General features: G+C 40.6%; 1 protein-coding gene across 2 annotated transcripts in view; it reads left to right on the top strand.

The window, feature by feature from the left end:
• The window catches only part of LOC100618066 (zinc finger protein 260-like), a 35,876-nt gene that overhangs the window by 4,969 nt on the left and 14,600 nt on the right, over nucleotides 1-16,307 (top strand). The window contains exon 3 of one of the 2 annotated variants that reach the window (XM_056821975.1): nucleotides 1,938-2,003. The exons of the other annotated variant lie outside the window; for it this stretch is intronic. Within the exon in view, the coding sequence (XP_056677953.1) occupies nucleotides 1,938-2,003 (66 nt within the window). The remainder of the gene's footprint in view (nucleotides 1-1,937; nucleotides 2,004-16,307) is intronic. 2 annotated transcript variants of the gene reach the window in all.

Raw genomic sequence — 16,307 nt, 5'->3', positions numbered from 1 at the left:
TATACCAGAAAAAGAAAATGATCAATTCAGAGATGTGTGAAAGCATGCACTGTTGGTGGATTTGTCATCCATTAATTAACCATTTGGGGGCCCTTTGTAACTTGGCCCAAAAGGCTAACTGTGCATATCCTTTGATCTAGGCATGTATCCCAGAGAGATACCCAAGAGGGAAAAGAACCTATTTATACAAAGATATTTATATAGCAAATCTTTTTTGTGGTTGCAGAGACTTGGAAATGGAGGGACATTCATTAATTGGGTAATGACCAAACAAGTTGTGATATATGATTATGATGTAACCTTCTTGGCTATGAGTAATAACAGGCATGATTATTTCAGAGAAACCTGGGAAGACTTCCATGAACTGAGGTAAAGTATAAGGAGAAGCAGAAAAACATTTTATAGGGTAACAGCAACATTATGTTGTCAGAACCTATGAAGGCCTCAGCTGTTCTCATCAATTCAGTGTTGTAAGACAATCCCAAAGGACTCATGATGAGAAAAACCATCTGCTTCCAGAGAAAGAACTGATGGACTCTCAATTTAGGCCAAAATATATTTCCCTTTTTTCCTTACTTTCATTTTCTTTGGTTTGAGATTTCTTCCACAAAATGACTAATAAGGAAAAATATTTTATGTGATTGCTCAGATGAAGTCTAAATCAGATTGCTTGCTTTTTCAGGGAGGGGGAATGGAAGGAGGGAGACTATTTTGAACTCAATTTTAAAAAAAATGAATGTTAGAAAAAAATTTTTTACCTGTAATTGGGGAGAAAATAAAATATTCTACATACATCTCCCTCAGCTGTGTGATGTGTATGAGCTGTTTCTCTCCTACCTTCTTATAGTGTGATCTTTAATATTAAGCTCACATTTCCTTAAACCATGTATAGTAGAGTATGGGGTAGGCTTATGCTCGGAGCCTCATTTCCTTCCAGACTGCATTCTAGTTTTCTTAGCAGTTTTTACCAAATAAGGAATTTTCTTCCAAATTGCTTGTCACTTGACAAGAATTTCTTTAAAAATCTGTTCCATTGCTTTACCTCTGTATTATCTTACCAATAACCCAGGTTTAGGGTGACTGCTGACTTGTGATCAGGTCTCAGCTCTGGTGGTGCTGTTCCCCAGTTATCCTGGCTTTTTTTCATCATTTTTTATATGATTGATCTTTTATTTTCCCAAATGAATTTTGTTATGATTTGTATCTAGCCCTTTCAGATATCCCTTTCCTCATGGCATCAGGGGTGAAGTTACATTTTTTTCTCCTGGATTATATTTTTGGATTTGATACTCTTGTGAATTTTGTTTAATCTGAAGCCATTTCTGTGAGGTTTCACTAGAAAAATTTATGTGGACTAAAGTGTGGACCCCCCCACCCGCTCCCCAGGAGAGATGTTGAGGCTAACATGGCTACCGTTTCCAGGAAATCTCTATTCTCAGTATTCCCATAAATCAATGTCTCAGCATTTCTTATAGGTTGCATGAAGAAGCTGGGACAAGCCAACCTTCTACTGAGCTGATTCCCTCTTGGGAAGGAGGGGGGGGGGGCGGTTTGGGGCAGCAATGGGTGAATTGTGGAAACACTCTCTATCTTGTGACTCACTGCTGTAGCTGGCTAGGTTCCCTTCTGTTGAATTGTGTGCCTCATCCAAATTCTGTCTAGTGAGGAAAGTTTATTCAATGGGGAGAATTGGGAGAAAGCCAAATTACATTATTTGAACCTCTTCCTTCCTGGCTGGGAAACTGGACCTCCTGTACCTGCTGTTTAGAGCCCCTCAGCTAAGGCCAGAGTTTAGGTTAACCAGAAACACAGTCAAACTCTGAGACTAGTGGAAGGAGTTTTCTCCTAATTCTCAGGCATTCAGTGGGTCTTATCTGCAAACTTGGTCCATATTGATCAATTGTTTGTTTCTTCTTTGTTCTTTTGATTACTTACAGATATTGGGAAGTAGTGGGACCCCTTTTCATGGAACTTCTTCTGCCCCTCTTCCCCATCCTGACTTGGTAAGTCCCTAATCATTTCTCCATTTAGAAAGCAGATGACCCACCATTGGATTTTTCCTTTGCATTCATTGACCTTATTTAATTCATCTCTTCTTAAGGTAGATAAGTCTCTTTTCCCCCTGATTTCAATGTCCAGCCCTAAGGCCAGGAAAGTACTTAGTCCTTATTGGTTAGGCAGTTGGCATAAATTGATGTGCTCAGAAGAGCTTTGATTCCTCAGGCATTTCATCTTTCACTTATCACAGTTAACCTCTTTATTTTCTTCTACATTTGCCTGGAAATGGTCCCTGGGTCAAAGCTATCCTAGTGCTCCAATTGTAACACTGTATGTCCCCACCCCCACTACAAGTTGCAACCTCCCTCCACTCAGGACAAGTAGACTGCAGGCACCAAATCTCTCTGGCTTCAGTGTGAGTCCTCATCTCCCTTTAACTCATTAGAACATTCATCAGTGCAACCCCCTTCCACTTCAAGGTAGGGCCGCCATTCTTTCTCCATCTTCTCAGGCTTTGCCTTCTCTGTACCTCCTCTACTTTATGTTCTTCTCTCTCTTTTTTTAAAATAACATTATTTTATTTGGTCATTTCTGAGCATTATTCATTGGAGACAAAGATCATTCCCCATCCCCCCCGTCGCCCCCCCCCCCATCCCATAGCCAACACGCGATTCCACTGGGTATCACAAGTATGCTTGATTCGAACCCATTTCCATGTTGTTGGTATTTGCATTAGAGTGTTCATTTAGAGTCTCTTCTAACACATATCCCCTCAACCCCTGTAGTCAAGCAGCTGCTTTTCCTCAGTGTTTTTACTCCCACAGTTTGTCCTCTGCTTGTGGATGGTGTTTTTTTCTCCTAGATCCCTGCAGATTGTTCAGGGACATTGCATTGACACTAATGGAGAAGTCCATTACGTTCGATTGTACCACAGTGTGTCAGTCTCTGTGTACAGTGTTTTCCTGGTTCTGCTCCTTTCGCTCTGCATCACTTCCTGGAGGTTGTTCCAGTCTCCATGGAATTCCTCCACTTTGTTATTCCTTGTAGCACAATAGTATTCCATCACCAACATATACCACAATTTGTTCAGGCATTCCCCAATTGATGGGCATCCCCTCGTTTTTCAATTTTTTGCCACCACAAAGAGAGCTGCTATGAATATTCTTGTACAAGTCTTTTTCCTTATTATCTCTTTGGGGTACAAACCCAGCAGTGCTATGGCTGGATCAAAGGGCAGACAGTCTTTTATTGCCCTTTGGGCATAGTTCCAAATTGCCCTCCAGAATGGTTGGATCAGTTCACAACCCCACCAGCAGTAAATTAGTGTCCCTACTTTGCCACATCCCCTCCAGCATTCATTACTTTCCTTTGCTGTCATGTTGGCCAATCTGCTAGAACCTTCATTTTCTTATTCCTTTGGTTTCTTGATCATATATTATTTCAACACATTTTAATCGACTTTTACCCCCTCTCTAGCACTTTCCTGGGTTCTTGAGATGTTGTATTTGAGGCCCTCTAGGTTTTAGTTGGTCTACTTAGGAAGGAAAAATATAAGCATCAGAGTTGTTTTAATTTGCATCTCTCTGATTATAAGAGATTTAGAACACTTTTTTATGTGCCTATTAATAGTTTTGATTTCTTTATCTGAAAATTGCCTATTCATGTCCCTTGCCCATTTATCAATTGGAGAATGGCTTGATTTTTTGTACAATTGATTTAGCTCTTTGTAAATTTGAGTAATTAAACCCTTGTCTGAGGTTTTTATGAGGATTGTTTCCCAATTTGTTGCTTCCCTTCTGATTTTGGTTACATTGGTTTTGTTTGTTCAAAAACTTTTTAATTTGATGTAATCCAAATTCTTTATTTTGCATTTTGTGACTCTTTCTAAGTCTTCCTTGGTTTTAAAATCTTTCCCTTCCCAAAGGTCTGACATGTATACTATTCTGTGTTCACCTAATTTTCTTATAGTTTCCTTCTTTATGTTCAAGTCATTCACCCATTTTGAATTTATCTTGGTGTAGGGTGTGAGGTGTTTATCTAAACCTAATTTTTCTCACACTATCTTCCAATTTTCCCAGCAGTTTTTATGAAATAGTGGATTTTTGTCCCAAAATCTGGGATCTTTGGGTTTGTCATATACTGTCTTGCTGAAGTCACTTACCCTGAATCTATTCCACTGATCCTCCTTTCTGTCTCTTAGCCAGTACCAAATTGTTTTGATGACTGCTGCTTTATAATATAGTCTGAGATCTGGGACTGCAAGACCCCCTTCCTTTGTATTTTTTTTCATTATTTCCCTGGATATCCTTTATCCTTTGTTCTTCCAAATGAACTTTGTTATGGTTTTTTCTAAATCAGTAAAAAAAAATTTTGGAAGTTCAATGTGTATGGCACTAAATAGATAAATAAGTTTGGGTAGGATGGTCATTTTTATTATATTGGCTCGTACCCATGAGCAGTTAATGTTTTTCCAATTGTTAAAATCTAGTTTTAGTTGTTGTAAACCTTGAAATTTCTCAGACTTGTGAATGTTAAGAATTTCCCCATTGGACTGGGAACATTCCCCATTTTGATGAGAAAACTCCTTGCTATGGGAAGGACCTCTACTCCACCTGTACTTAAGACTGCTTTAGGGGAGAAAAATCCTTGCTATGGGAGGACATCTACTCCACCCATACTTAAGACTGCTTTAGGGGAGAAAACTCCTTGCTAAACAAAGAAAGTACTTAGACCCATGCTTATAATAAGGCAAGGAGTTCTTTGAGCCATGCCTGTTTCTTAGAATTGATACAATGAGATGCTAGGTACCTAAAAGGGTTGGGCAAGTTTTCTCTTAATGAGATTAGTTGACTCAGCTGTGTTTTCACTGGTTCAGACTTACTGAGGAGATTTGTCGACTTAGCAAGAATTCAGATGGGCAGTCCTTTGGAAAATGTCTACAGTGATTGGTAGATGTAAGGACTTAGGGGAGGTGACATAGGAGAAAAACCCCTATATAAGAAAAAGCAGAATCTCTTGAGAAAGAAATCCTTTTGGAAGGAATCCTTTTGGAGGATCTCTGATGAAGATCACTTGGGAAGAATCTCTTGAGAGAGGCTCTGGAGAAGGGAAGCTCTTGGAGAACAATCTTTAAGGAGATCTCGCTGGAGCTCCACTGAGGGGACTCTGTCCCCCTGGAGGCTCTGGAGAGAGGCCCTTTGGAACTCTCTCTGGTGAAGTCAGCTGAGATGGAGCTGGCCTGGTGTCACCAGAATCCTTGCTTAGATAGACCTTGTGGTGAGTGTTAAAAGACTGACTGACTGATATCTCTCTCTTAAGACTCAGGTCTAGGCCATGTTGGCTTAAGGCCCTTCATACTTATTTCCTTTTTCTCTCTTTCTCTCTTTTCTTTAATTCCACATTTGTATTAATTAAAAATGTCTATAAACCCAGTTGACTTGGGTATTTGAATAATTGGGAATATTTCCCTGGCGACCACCTTATATTTGATTTAAAAACCAAGACACTGTAGTGAAACATATTTCTGCGGTCAAATTTACTCACCCTCTCTTATATCTATCACAGTTTATATCTTCCACTATTTTAATCACTACAGTTTAAGACCTCAACCATTTTAAATCTAACATTGTGTGGAGAGTGTTTTGTAGTTGTGTTCATATAGTTCCTGTGTTTGTCTCGGGAGGTAGATTCCTAAGTGTTTTATTTTGTCTAAGGTGATTTTGAATTGGATTTCTCTTTCTAGTTCTTGCTGCTGAGCTGTGTTGGAAATATATAGAAATGCTGATGACTTATGCGGGTTTATTTTGTATCCTGCAACTTTGCTAAAGTTGTTGATTATTTCGATTAGTTTTTTGGTTGAATCTCTAGGATTCTTTAAGTAGACCATCATATCATCCTCAAAGAGTGATAACTTGGTCTCCTCCTTGCCTATTTTAATGCTTTCAATTTCTTTTTCTTCTCTAATTGCTACTGCTAGTGTTTCTAGTACAATGTCAAATAATAGAGGTGATAATGGGCATCCTTGTTTCACTCCTGATCTTATTGGGAATGCGTCTAGTTTATCCCCATTGCAGATGATATTAGCTGATGGTTTTAGATATATATTGTTTATTATTTTTATGAAAGGGCCTTCTATTCCTGTGCTTTCTAATGTTTTCAATAGGAATGAGTGTTGTATTTTATCAAAGGCTTTTTCTGCGTCTATTGAGATAATCATGTAGTTCTTGTTGGTTTGCTTGTTGATATGGTAAATTATGTGGATGGTTTTCCTAATATTGAACCAGCCCTGCATCCCTGGTATAAATCCTACTTGATCATGGTGGATGATCCTTCTGATCACTTGCTGGAGTCTTTTTGCTAGTATCCTATTTAAGATTTTTGCATCTATATTCATTAGGGAGATTGGTCTGTAGTTTTCTTTCTCTGTTTTTGACCTGCCTGGGTTTGGAATCAGTACCATGTTTGTGTCGTAAAAGGAGTTTGGTAGAACTCCCTCTTTGCTTATTATGTCAAATAGTTTGTATAGTATTGGGATTAACTGTTCTCTGAATGTTTGATAGAATTCACATGTGAATCCATCAGGCCCTGGGGATTTTTTCTTAGGGAGTTCTTTGATGGCTTGTTGGATTTCATTTTCTGATATGGGATTATTTAAGGATTATATTTCTTCTTCTGTTAGTCTAGGCAGTTTGTATTTTTGTATATATTCATCCATGTCACCTAAATTGGTGTATTTATTGCCATATAATTGGGCAAAGTAATTTTTAATGATTGTCTTAATTTCCTCTTCATCGGAGGTGCTGCCCCCCTTTTCATCTTTGATGCTGTTAATTTGCTTTTCTTCCTTCCTTTTTTAATTAGATTAACCAGTACTTTGTCTATTTTGTTTGTTTTTTCAAAGTACCAGCTTCTTGTCTTATTAAATCAATAGTTCTATCACTTTCAATTTTATTAATTTCTCCCTTAATTTTCAGGATTTCTAGTTTGGTTTTCTGCTGGGGGTTTTTAATTTGATCGCTTTCAAGTTTTTTCATTTGCATTTTCAATTGATTGATCTCTGCTCTCCCTAGTTTGTTAATATAAGCATTCAGGGATATGAATTTACCTCTGATTACTGCTTTGGCTGCATCCCAAAAGGTTTGAAAGGATGTCTCGCCATTGTCATTTTCCTCGATGAAATTATTAATTGTTTCTATTATTTCTTCTTTAACTAAATGATTTTGGAGTATCATATTGTTTAATTTCCAATTGGTTTTTGATTTGGTTTTCCATGTACCATTACTAATCATTATTTTTATTGCCTTGTGATCTGAGAAGGCTGCATTCATTATTTCTGCTTTTCTTCATTTGTGTGCTATGTTTCTGTGACCTAATGTATGGTCAATTTTTGTGAATGTGCCATGTGGTGCTGAGAAGAAGGTGTATTCCTTTTTATCCCTATTTATTTTTCTCCATATGTCTATTAATTCTAATTTTTCTAAGATTTCATTCACTTCTTTTACCTCTTTCTTATTTATTTTTTGATTTGATTTATCTAAATTTGATAATGGTTGGTTTAAGTCTCCCACTAATATGGTTTTACTGTCTATTTCTTCCTTCAATTCTCCTAGTTTCTCCATTAGAAATTTGGGTGCTATATTATTTGGTGCATACATGTTGATTAATGATATTTCCTCATTGTCTAAAGTCCCTTTTAACAAAATATAATTACCTTCCCTGTCCCTTTTGATCAGGTCTATTTTTGCTTTGGCTTTATCAGATATCATGATTACCACTCCTGCCTTCTTTCTGTCAGTTGAGGCCCAGAAGGTCTTACTCCATCTTTTAATTCTGACCTTGTGGGTGTCAACCCGCCTCATGTGTGTTTCTTGAAGACAACATATGGTAGGGTTTTGGATTCTAATCCATTCTGCTATTTGTCTACGTTTTATGGGTGAGTTCATCCCATTCATGTTCAAAGTTATGGTTGTCATTTGTGGACTCCCTGGCATTTTGATATCCTTCCCTAATTCTAACCTTTTCTTCTTCCGCTCTACCTTTTAGTCCAGTGATTTACTTTGAATCAGTCCCCCTTGTCCCCTCCCTTGATATTTCCCTTTTTAGTCCCTCCCTTTTTGTTCCCTCCCCCTCCTCCCTCTCTTTCCCTCCCTTTTTGTTTTCCCTCCCCCCCTCCCCCCCTTGGTTTTCCCTTCTCCCTACCCTTGTTGGGTAAGATAGAATTCAAGATCCCAATGGATCTGGATGTTTTTCCCTCTCAGAGTTGATTTTCCTGAGATTAAGGTTTAAGTAAAAAACCCTCTCTTCCTCTCCTTCTTATAGGAGTTTTCTTCCCCTTCCCTTCCCCTTCCCGTGTGAATCTTTGTGTGAGAAAGATTATTCTATTTGGTCTTTCTTTACCCTCTATTTTTACATTACATTTTCCCCACATGTTAGTATACATAGATTGATAGAAATTTAGTCCTTATAAAAGAGAGTTTGAATAAAAGAAGATAACATTTTTCTCCTTTCCCCTTTCCTTAATATTTACTTTTTCAGGTATTCCTTGGTCTTTGTTTTTCGGTATCAAACTTTCCACAGAGCTCTGGTCTTTTCTTTGCAAAAAGTTGGAAATCTTCTATTTTGTTGAATGCCCATACTTTCCCTTGGAAGTATATAGTCAGTTTTGCTGGGTAGCTGATTCTTGGTTGAAGACCCAGTTCTCTTGCCTTTCTGAAGATCATGTTCCATGCCTTACGACCATTCAGAGTAGAACTTGCAAGGTCTTGTGTGACCCTGATTGGCATTCCTTTTATATCTAAATTGTCTTTTTCTGGCTTCCTGTAGGATTTTTTCTTTTGTTTGATAGCTTTGGAATTTGGCAATTACATTCCTGGGAGTTGTCTTTTGGGGGTTTAGTGTAGAAGGTGTTCTGTGAACTCTGTCAGTGGCTGTATTACCCCCTTATTCTACAATCTCTGGGCAATTTTCTTTGATTATATCTTGTATCACGATGTCGAGTTTGGTGTTTATTTCTGGCTTTTCTGGAAGTCCAATTATTCTTAAATTATCTCTTCTCCCTCTATTTTCCAGATCTGTCACCTTGTCGGTGAGATATTTTATGTTCTCTTCTAATTTCTTGGTATTTTCGCTTTGCTTTATTAGTTCTTGCTCTTTTACACGATCATTGTCTTCCAGTTGCCTGATTCTGGCCTTTAAAGCCTGTTTTTTCTTTTCAGTTTGGTCACACTGGTTTTGTAGATGCGTGAATTTCTTTTGCATTATTTCCCACTTTTCCTCCCAGAAGGCTTCCATCTTTTTGGTCATTTCTGATTCCAATTCTTCATGGGTTTGTGGAGAGTTTCCATTTCCTTTGGAAGGTTTCGAAGCATTTTCTTGTGTATCGTCTTCTATCTCCTCTGTATTTTGTATTTTGGCTCCATAGAATGTGTCCAAAGTCGCCCCTTTCTTCTTGTTTTTCTTGGGATTTTGGAGCTTCTGTGCTTCTGTGGAGTTTGCCATCTCTGAATGGGGAGGATTAGCTTTTCTTATCTCTGTCTGGTGTTCAGAGGCTTTAGTCCTGGGCAGATTGTCCGTTCTATGAGCTTTCCCTGAGTTGAACTAAGTATGCCTTAAGGCAGTGACTTTCACTGGAACTGGAATGGAAGGATCCGGCCAGGGGGTTACATTTGCCCCTGGCTCTCTCTGTTTCCCTGCTGTTTGGGTGCCCCCTCCACTGGGTTGGGTTGCTTTCCAGAGGTTGCCTTCAGAATAGCTGGCCCTGAGGTGTCTTGCCGCCCGGAGGGTTACTGTTGTTTCCAAGGACCCTGCTCTCTGAGGGGGGAGGGGCCGCGGCTTCCTGGAGCTCAGAGGGCAGTGACTTTCACTGAGACTCCGATAGAAGGATCCAGTCCGTGAGGCTGTCTTGCCAGCCCTGAGGGTTACTATTGTTTCAGAAGACCCTGCTCTCTGAGGGGGGAGGGGCCACGGCTTCCCGGAGCCTTGGACTCTGTGCTCCTACCCCTTAGGTCCAAGTGTTCTTGGGTTCTGGCTTTTGAGGGGGGCCATACCTTTTGATCCAGGTCCAGGTCCAGGAGGAGGATTCCCACGGTCTATGCTGTTGATCATTTTTAATTTCGGTGCCCTAGGAGCATATAGTTTGAGATCGGTTGGGAAGGGTTTCTAGAGATCTGAACTTTAGCTTTCTCTAAGCCGCCATCTTGACCGAAAGTCCCCTTTGGTGATTATTTTCCCGTTTCCTTTTTGGTCCGAGGTTTGGGTGATATGGGTGGGTTTTCTGTGGATTTAGGTTGCCTCAGACTAGTTCTTCCCAGCTCCTGTGCTCAGTGCGCCCCCATGCTCTGTGATCTCTTCTCACCCGTGTGCAGGAATCTCCTGTAAAACTACTCTGAGGGTTGGATCTCTGATATTCCCTGTCAGTTTCCAGGGAGCCTGGTGTTCCCCACCCCCTCACTACAGCAAGGGGAAATGCTTTGGTCTTAGGCAGTTTTTACAGACTCTTGAGACTCCTCACTGTTTGCAGTTTTCAGGGGCCCCGCCGTCTGCGCGCTCTGCAGTGCATAGGGTTCTCCCATGAAACCACCCTGAGAGGTCGTTTCCTAGCAATCTTTAGATCCCAAGGACCCTGGTGTGCCCCCCCCAGACAGAGACGTTCCTCACTCACTCGCTGTCCCAGTGAGTGCTCTGATCCCCTACTCTGGTTCAGTGGGGGAGGTGTGGGGGGGGAAGGGCGGCTCAGTTCACATTTTTGTGCAAGCTTTTTCTCCTTCTTATAGTGTGGCAATGTTCAAACCCCACATACCTTCGTTTCTGTGGGGTACTGGCGAGTCCCTCCATTCTTCCAAAGATGATTTTTGTGCTCTTTTGAGGTAGTCTATTTCGTTCAGTGCCGGGGAGAGGAAGCGATTCGCATGTAGATTGCAGCCATGTTTACCCGGAATTCCTGTTCTTCTCTTTCTGAGATGATAGCAATCACCCCTTCAGTCCTTATTCTCTCATTTCTCTCTGCAATCTTTGATGCTTTTGGCCTATTCTCTCCTCTTCAATATTCTCTTCTCTCTAGGGCTTTAGGACACAGCTCTCTCTCCAGGTTTAGCTCCTGCCTCTCTGACCTGTGATTCTCTGTTCTCTGCTGGCTGCTCCTCTAGATCTTGTAACAGTAGGGTTAGTGTGAGAGAATTCCTCCAGCCCTGTCTTTGGCCCTCTACTCTTCTCTCTCTTGACTTCTTTACTTGGTGATCTCATCACCTACTTGGGATTCAAGCACCATCTCTCTGCTGAAGAGTTTCAGATCTCCATTTTTTACCCCAATTTCTGTGCTGACCTCCAGCCTTTCATATCAGATTTCCTTACAAGGAGGTGGCCAGTAAGCATCTTGAGCTCAGTGTGTCCCAAACACATTATTCTCTCTAACTTAGACAGAACCCCCACCTTCTCTCTAGCTGTATCCTCCTAATCCGTAAGGCTCAAAATCAAGGAGTCCCCCTTGACTAATCACTGTCCCTTACCCACATCTCCAATATGGTGCCAATACCTGTCAGTTTCACCTTTGCAGCATCTCTCCAATACACCCTCTTCTGTCCCATGTCATTGCTGTCCCTCTGGTGTAAGCCCACATCACCTTCTTCCAGGACAATTAAGACAACCTGCTGCTGGGTCTATCTCCCATAAGGTTCTTCCCACTCCAAGGCCTCCTCCATTCTCCACCAGAGTAATTTTTCTACAGAGCAATTTTGATTGTGTCATTTCCCTACCCAGTAAACCACAGAATCCCTCCAGGATCAAATGCAAAACATTCTGTTTGGTGTTCAAAACCCTCTTTCCCAGCTTCTTATTCATTACGCCCCAGTCTATATTCTTGGATCTAGGGAACCTAGCCTTCTGGATTCCTTCCACTGAAAACTTAAAAAAAAATTCTTTACTTTCTGACTTAGAATTGATGGTAAGCATCTGTTGTGAGACAGAAATGGGTAAGAGGTAGGCAATTGGGGGTAAATGGCTTACCCAGGGTCATAGAGGTAGGAAGTGTCAGAGGTCATATTTGAACCCAGGACCTTCTGCCTCTAGTTCTAGTTCTCTATTCACAGAGTCACCTAACTGCCCCCAAATGGAAATGGTGGTTTGTTTTTTTTAACCCATACCTTCTATCTTAGGATCAGTTCTAAGATAGTTGAGTAATGAGGGCTAGGCAGTCAGAGTTAAGTAACTTAGCCAGGTTCACACAGCTGGGAAGTGACTGAGGTTACATTTGAACCCAGGTCTTCCTGTCCTGTCACTCTATTCATCGTATGATCCGACTGTGTCTAGTTTCAGGCATTTTCAACAACTTTACCTCATGTCTGGAATATTTTCCCTACACATTTCAAATTACTGACCCCTTTAAACTTTCTGTAAATCCCAATGAAAGACTAAAAACTTTCTACCAGAAACCTTCCCTCGTCCCTCTTAGTCAGAGTGCCTTCATTCTTTCTATTCTTCCCTATTTCTTCTAGACAGAGCTTGCTTTGTGTTCATGTGTCTGCAAGTATCTCCCTCCCTCACAGGACGGTGAGCTCCTAGAGGGCAGGAATTGTCTTTTAACTCTTGGGGAATCTCCAGAAGTGCAGAACAGGTGCTGAATGTAGAGGGAATGGAAGTGAAAGTTTCTGGTTTTTGAGATGCCCTAGGTGTGTCCCTGTCTTCTCTGTATATACCTCCTCTTCTCCCCTGGGGTCCTGCAGTCGAACACAAGAACCATCATCCTGGAGCCGATGGAATGGCACCTGATTCTTCCCATGATCCCCTCTGTCTTTGCCTTCACCTTTACCCCCCCCCCCAGATTTCCTTCTTCCTCTCTATCTCCTTGTCTGTAGTTTTTATTTTTTTAACATGAAAACATTTAATTAATTAATTAATTTACAATATTTTTTCATTTTTACATGATTCATGTTCTTTCCCTCCCCTCCCCTCACCCCCTCCCATAGCCAATGAGCAATTCCACTGGGTTTTACATGTTGCAATAAGGGATTATTTGAATGATAAATGATAACTAAAGATCAGGGTTATTAATCTTCCTTCCTCCCTTCCCTCTCCCTTCTTCCCTCACTTTGCTGTTGATTCTTCTGTTGGTCTCTCTAAATCAACTCAGGGTGAGTTTATGATGTCTCAAATAAAATACTCTTTCTCTTCTCTAATATTAAATAAGGGTTTATTGGGGAAGAAAGGAAAGATAAGGAAATGGAGGGAAAGGGGGTTTGGGGTTTCCCTAAGACTAGAATAATTCCTAGGTTGAAGGATAGTGGAATATAGTTCAATTTGGGAAAATGGGCTGACAGGTCTGGAAGTTCAGTCACTATATCACAACAGAACAAATCAGAGAGAGCTGGACTTTTGTCCTTCTTTCTTTTGTCCCCAAGCCAAGAGACTTTTCCTTCCTGTCTCCAAGGCTAAAAGACACCTCCTTTCTGTCTCCAAAGCAAAGAGACTTCAGACTTCAATTGGTCTGATCTTTTTCTTCCAACAGTTTCCCCTGGTCACATTCCAAACAGAATGTTCTCTTTTGAATGACAAGTCATCAGTCCCAGCTACTCCAGCTCCTGCTGCAAACCATTCCCAGTTTCTCACTTTCACAATGTGTCATTGATCAAGACCTATTTCCATATTATTAATATTTGCATTAGGGTGATTTCTTAGAGTCTACATCCCCAATCCTATCCCCATCGAACCATATGATCAAGCAGTTGTTTTTCTTCTGTGTTTCTACTTCCACAGTTTTTTCTCTGGATGTAAATAGCGTTCCTTCTCGTAAGTCCCTCAGAATTATCCTGGATCTTTGCATTGTTGCTAATAGAGAAGTCCATTACATTCAATTGTGCCACAGTGTATCTGTCTCTGTGTATGAGATTCTCCTGGTTCTGCTCCTTTCACTCTGCATCAGTTCCTGGAGGTTGTTCCAGTTCACATGGAATTCCTCCGGTTCATTATTCCTTTCAGCACAATAGTATTACATCACCAACAGATACCGCAGTTTGTTCAGCCATTCTCCAAACGAAGGGCATCCCCTCTTTTTCCAATTTTTTTGCCACCACAAAGAGTGCAGCTATAAATATTTTGGTACAAGTCTTTCCTTATTATCTCTTTTGGGTATAAACCCAGCAGTGGTATGGCTGCATCAAAAGGCAGACAGTTTTTTAAAGCCCTTTGGGCAAAGTTCCAAATTTCCATCCTCAATGGTTGATCAATTCACAACTCCACCAGCAATGCATTAATGTCCCAATTTTGCCACATCTTCTCCAACCTTTATTACGTTCCCTTTCTATGGTCATATTGGCTGATTTGCTAGGTGTGAGGTGGTATCTCAGAGTTGTTTTGATTTGCATTTCTCTTTTTCATGTACTTACTGATAGTTTTGATTTCTTTATCTGAAAATTGCCTGTTCGTGTTCCTTGCCCATTATCAATTGGGTAATGGCTTGATTTTTTTGTACAATTGATTTAGATCCTTACAAATTTTAGTAATTAGACCTTTTTGTTATAAAGACTTTTCCCCAATTTGTTACTTTCCTTCTAATTTTGATTGCATTGGTTTTGTTTGTACAAAACCTTTTTAATTTAATGTAATCAAAATTATTTATTTTACATTTTATAACATTTTTCTAACTCTTGCTTGGTCTTAAAATCTTTCCTTTCCCATAAATCTGACAGGTAAACTATTCTATGTTTACCTAATTTACTTATAGTTTCCTCCTTTATATTCAAGTCATTTACCCATTCTGAATTTATCTTGGTGTTGGTGTGAGATGTTGATCCAAACCTCTCCCATACCGTTTTCCAATTTTTCCAGCAATTTTTGTCAAATAGTGGATTTTTTCTCAAAAGCTGTGCTCTTCGTGTTTGTCATATGCTATTTTGCTGAGGTTATTTACCCCCAGTCTATTCCATTGATCCTCCCTTCTGTCTCGTAACCAGTAACAAATTGTTTTGATGACCACTGTTTTGTAGTTGTGCTCATATAATCCCTATGTTTGTCTTGCGAGATAGATTCCTAAGTATTTTATATTATCTAGGGTGATTTTAAATGGAAATTTTCTTTCTAAAGAGTTCTGAAGACTTCTTATCTGCCTTATTGATAAGATGAAGTCAGGGTGTAGTTGATCTGCAGAGCTGGATGTGCTTTCAGGCCAAAACCTCAAGGAGGGAGGGAGGCAATATGGAGTGTTCTGGCTGTAACTAGGCTGCCATGTCTGAGCTTCTCCTCCAACTACCTTTCTGCTGCCTATGTTCAATGCCTTGAGCCTGGCACGACTGTGTGAGCAAGGCACTCCCTCCAGACTACCGTCCTTGCTTGCCCAGAGATTCCAGCCACCACAAGAGACTCAGCATTGTAAGTGGAGGAGGGGTCCAGGGACCTTCCTTCTTCCTTTCCTTTGAATCCGAATGATCAAGAATTTAGGCTTTGGGGTGTACCTTTTAAGTTGAATCCAGAACAAGGGATCCCCCAGCTCTGTCCTGTTGTTAGGTTTGGTTTTCTGTCCCCTCAAAGCACTTTGTTTTTGATTGGTGTGGACGGGTTTTCAGAGGTCTGGACTTTTGTTGCATCTAACTTGTCAGTAGTTTTTAAAAAGAAACCTCTTTCTGCTCTCTCTGATGTTCTTCAGCTGTTACTGTTGTGTTCAGTTATTCACTCTTGCATTTATGCTGCTCAGGGTATTCAAGAAACAAATGATCTCTTCCCTTCTCTTCCTAAAATTACTGTAGACTCCTCTTCATTAGTGAACATTTACTATTCTGTCCAACACTGCGAAGCTTACCTTTGCAAGTAGTGGGAGTGAAATGTAACCAAAGGGTAAACTGAGGCAGTTCTCCAAGGAAGACAAGCAGGGTCAGGGGCTTGCCTCTGTTAATGCTCCAAACCCTAAGCAGAAGGATAGACCTCTTTGTTAGGTTTGTGGGAACACAGGACAAAGAACAGACAGGATAAGTGATGTCTCTCATAGGATGGAGGGTCACCATTGGTTATAGAGCTGGGATAATCAGGGACACTGTGACTGATTGGAATAATCAATAATAAAGGACCAGTAATGCCCCAGTCCTCCTTCTCTCCTCAGACTGAGAGTCCAGTGCAAGGTCAGGGCCCTGACTTTGGGCCGCAACCCAGACATCTCTGAGATGGGTTGGGGGTGTAGAAAGACTAAACCTGACTCCCTGGGGCTCACCTGAATCTTCCAAGGTCAGCAAATGCATTGAAATCAGGCTAGAAGAGTGATGAAGTGCCCAAGAGCTGGATTTTGCCTTTGACCTATAATAGGCTGGCAGAATGTTGAGCTGAGCCAGGAG

This window comes from Monodelphis domestica, chromosome 3 (genome assembly GCF_027887165.1).
Source record: "Monodelphis domestica isolate mMonDom1 chromosome 3, mMonDom1.pri, whole genome shotgun sequence".
In the NCBI taxonomy this organism is placed as follows: domain Eukaryota; kingdom Metazoa; phylum Chordata; class Mammalia; order Didelphimorphia; family Didelphidae; genus Monodelphis; species Monodelphis domestica.
The sequence above is the reverse complement of the archived record's forward strand: the minus strand, read 5'-3'. Positions and strand labels throughout refer to the sequence as shown.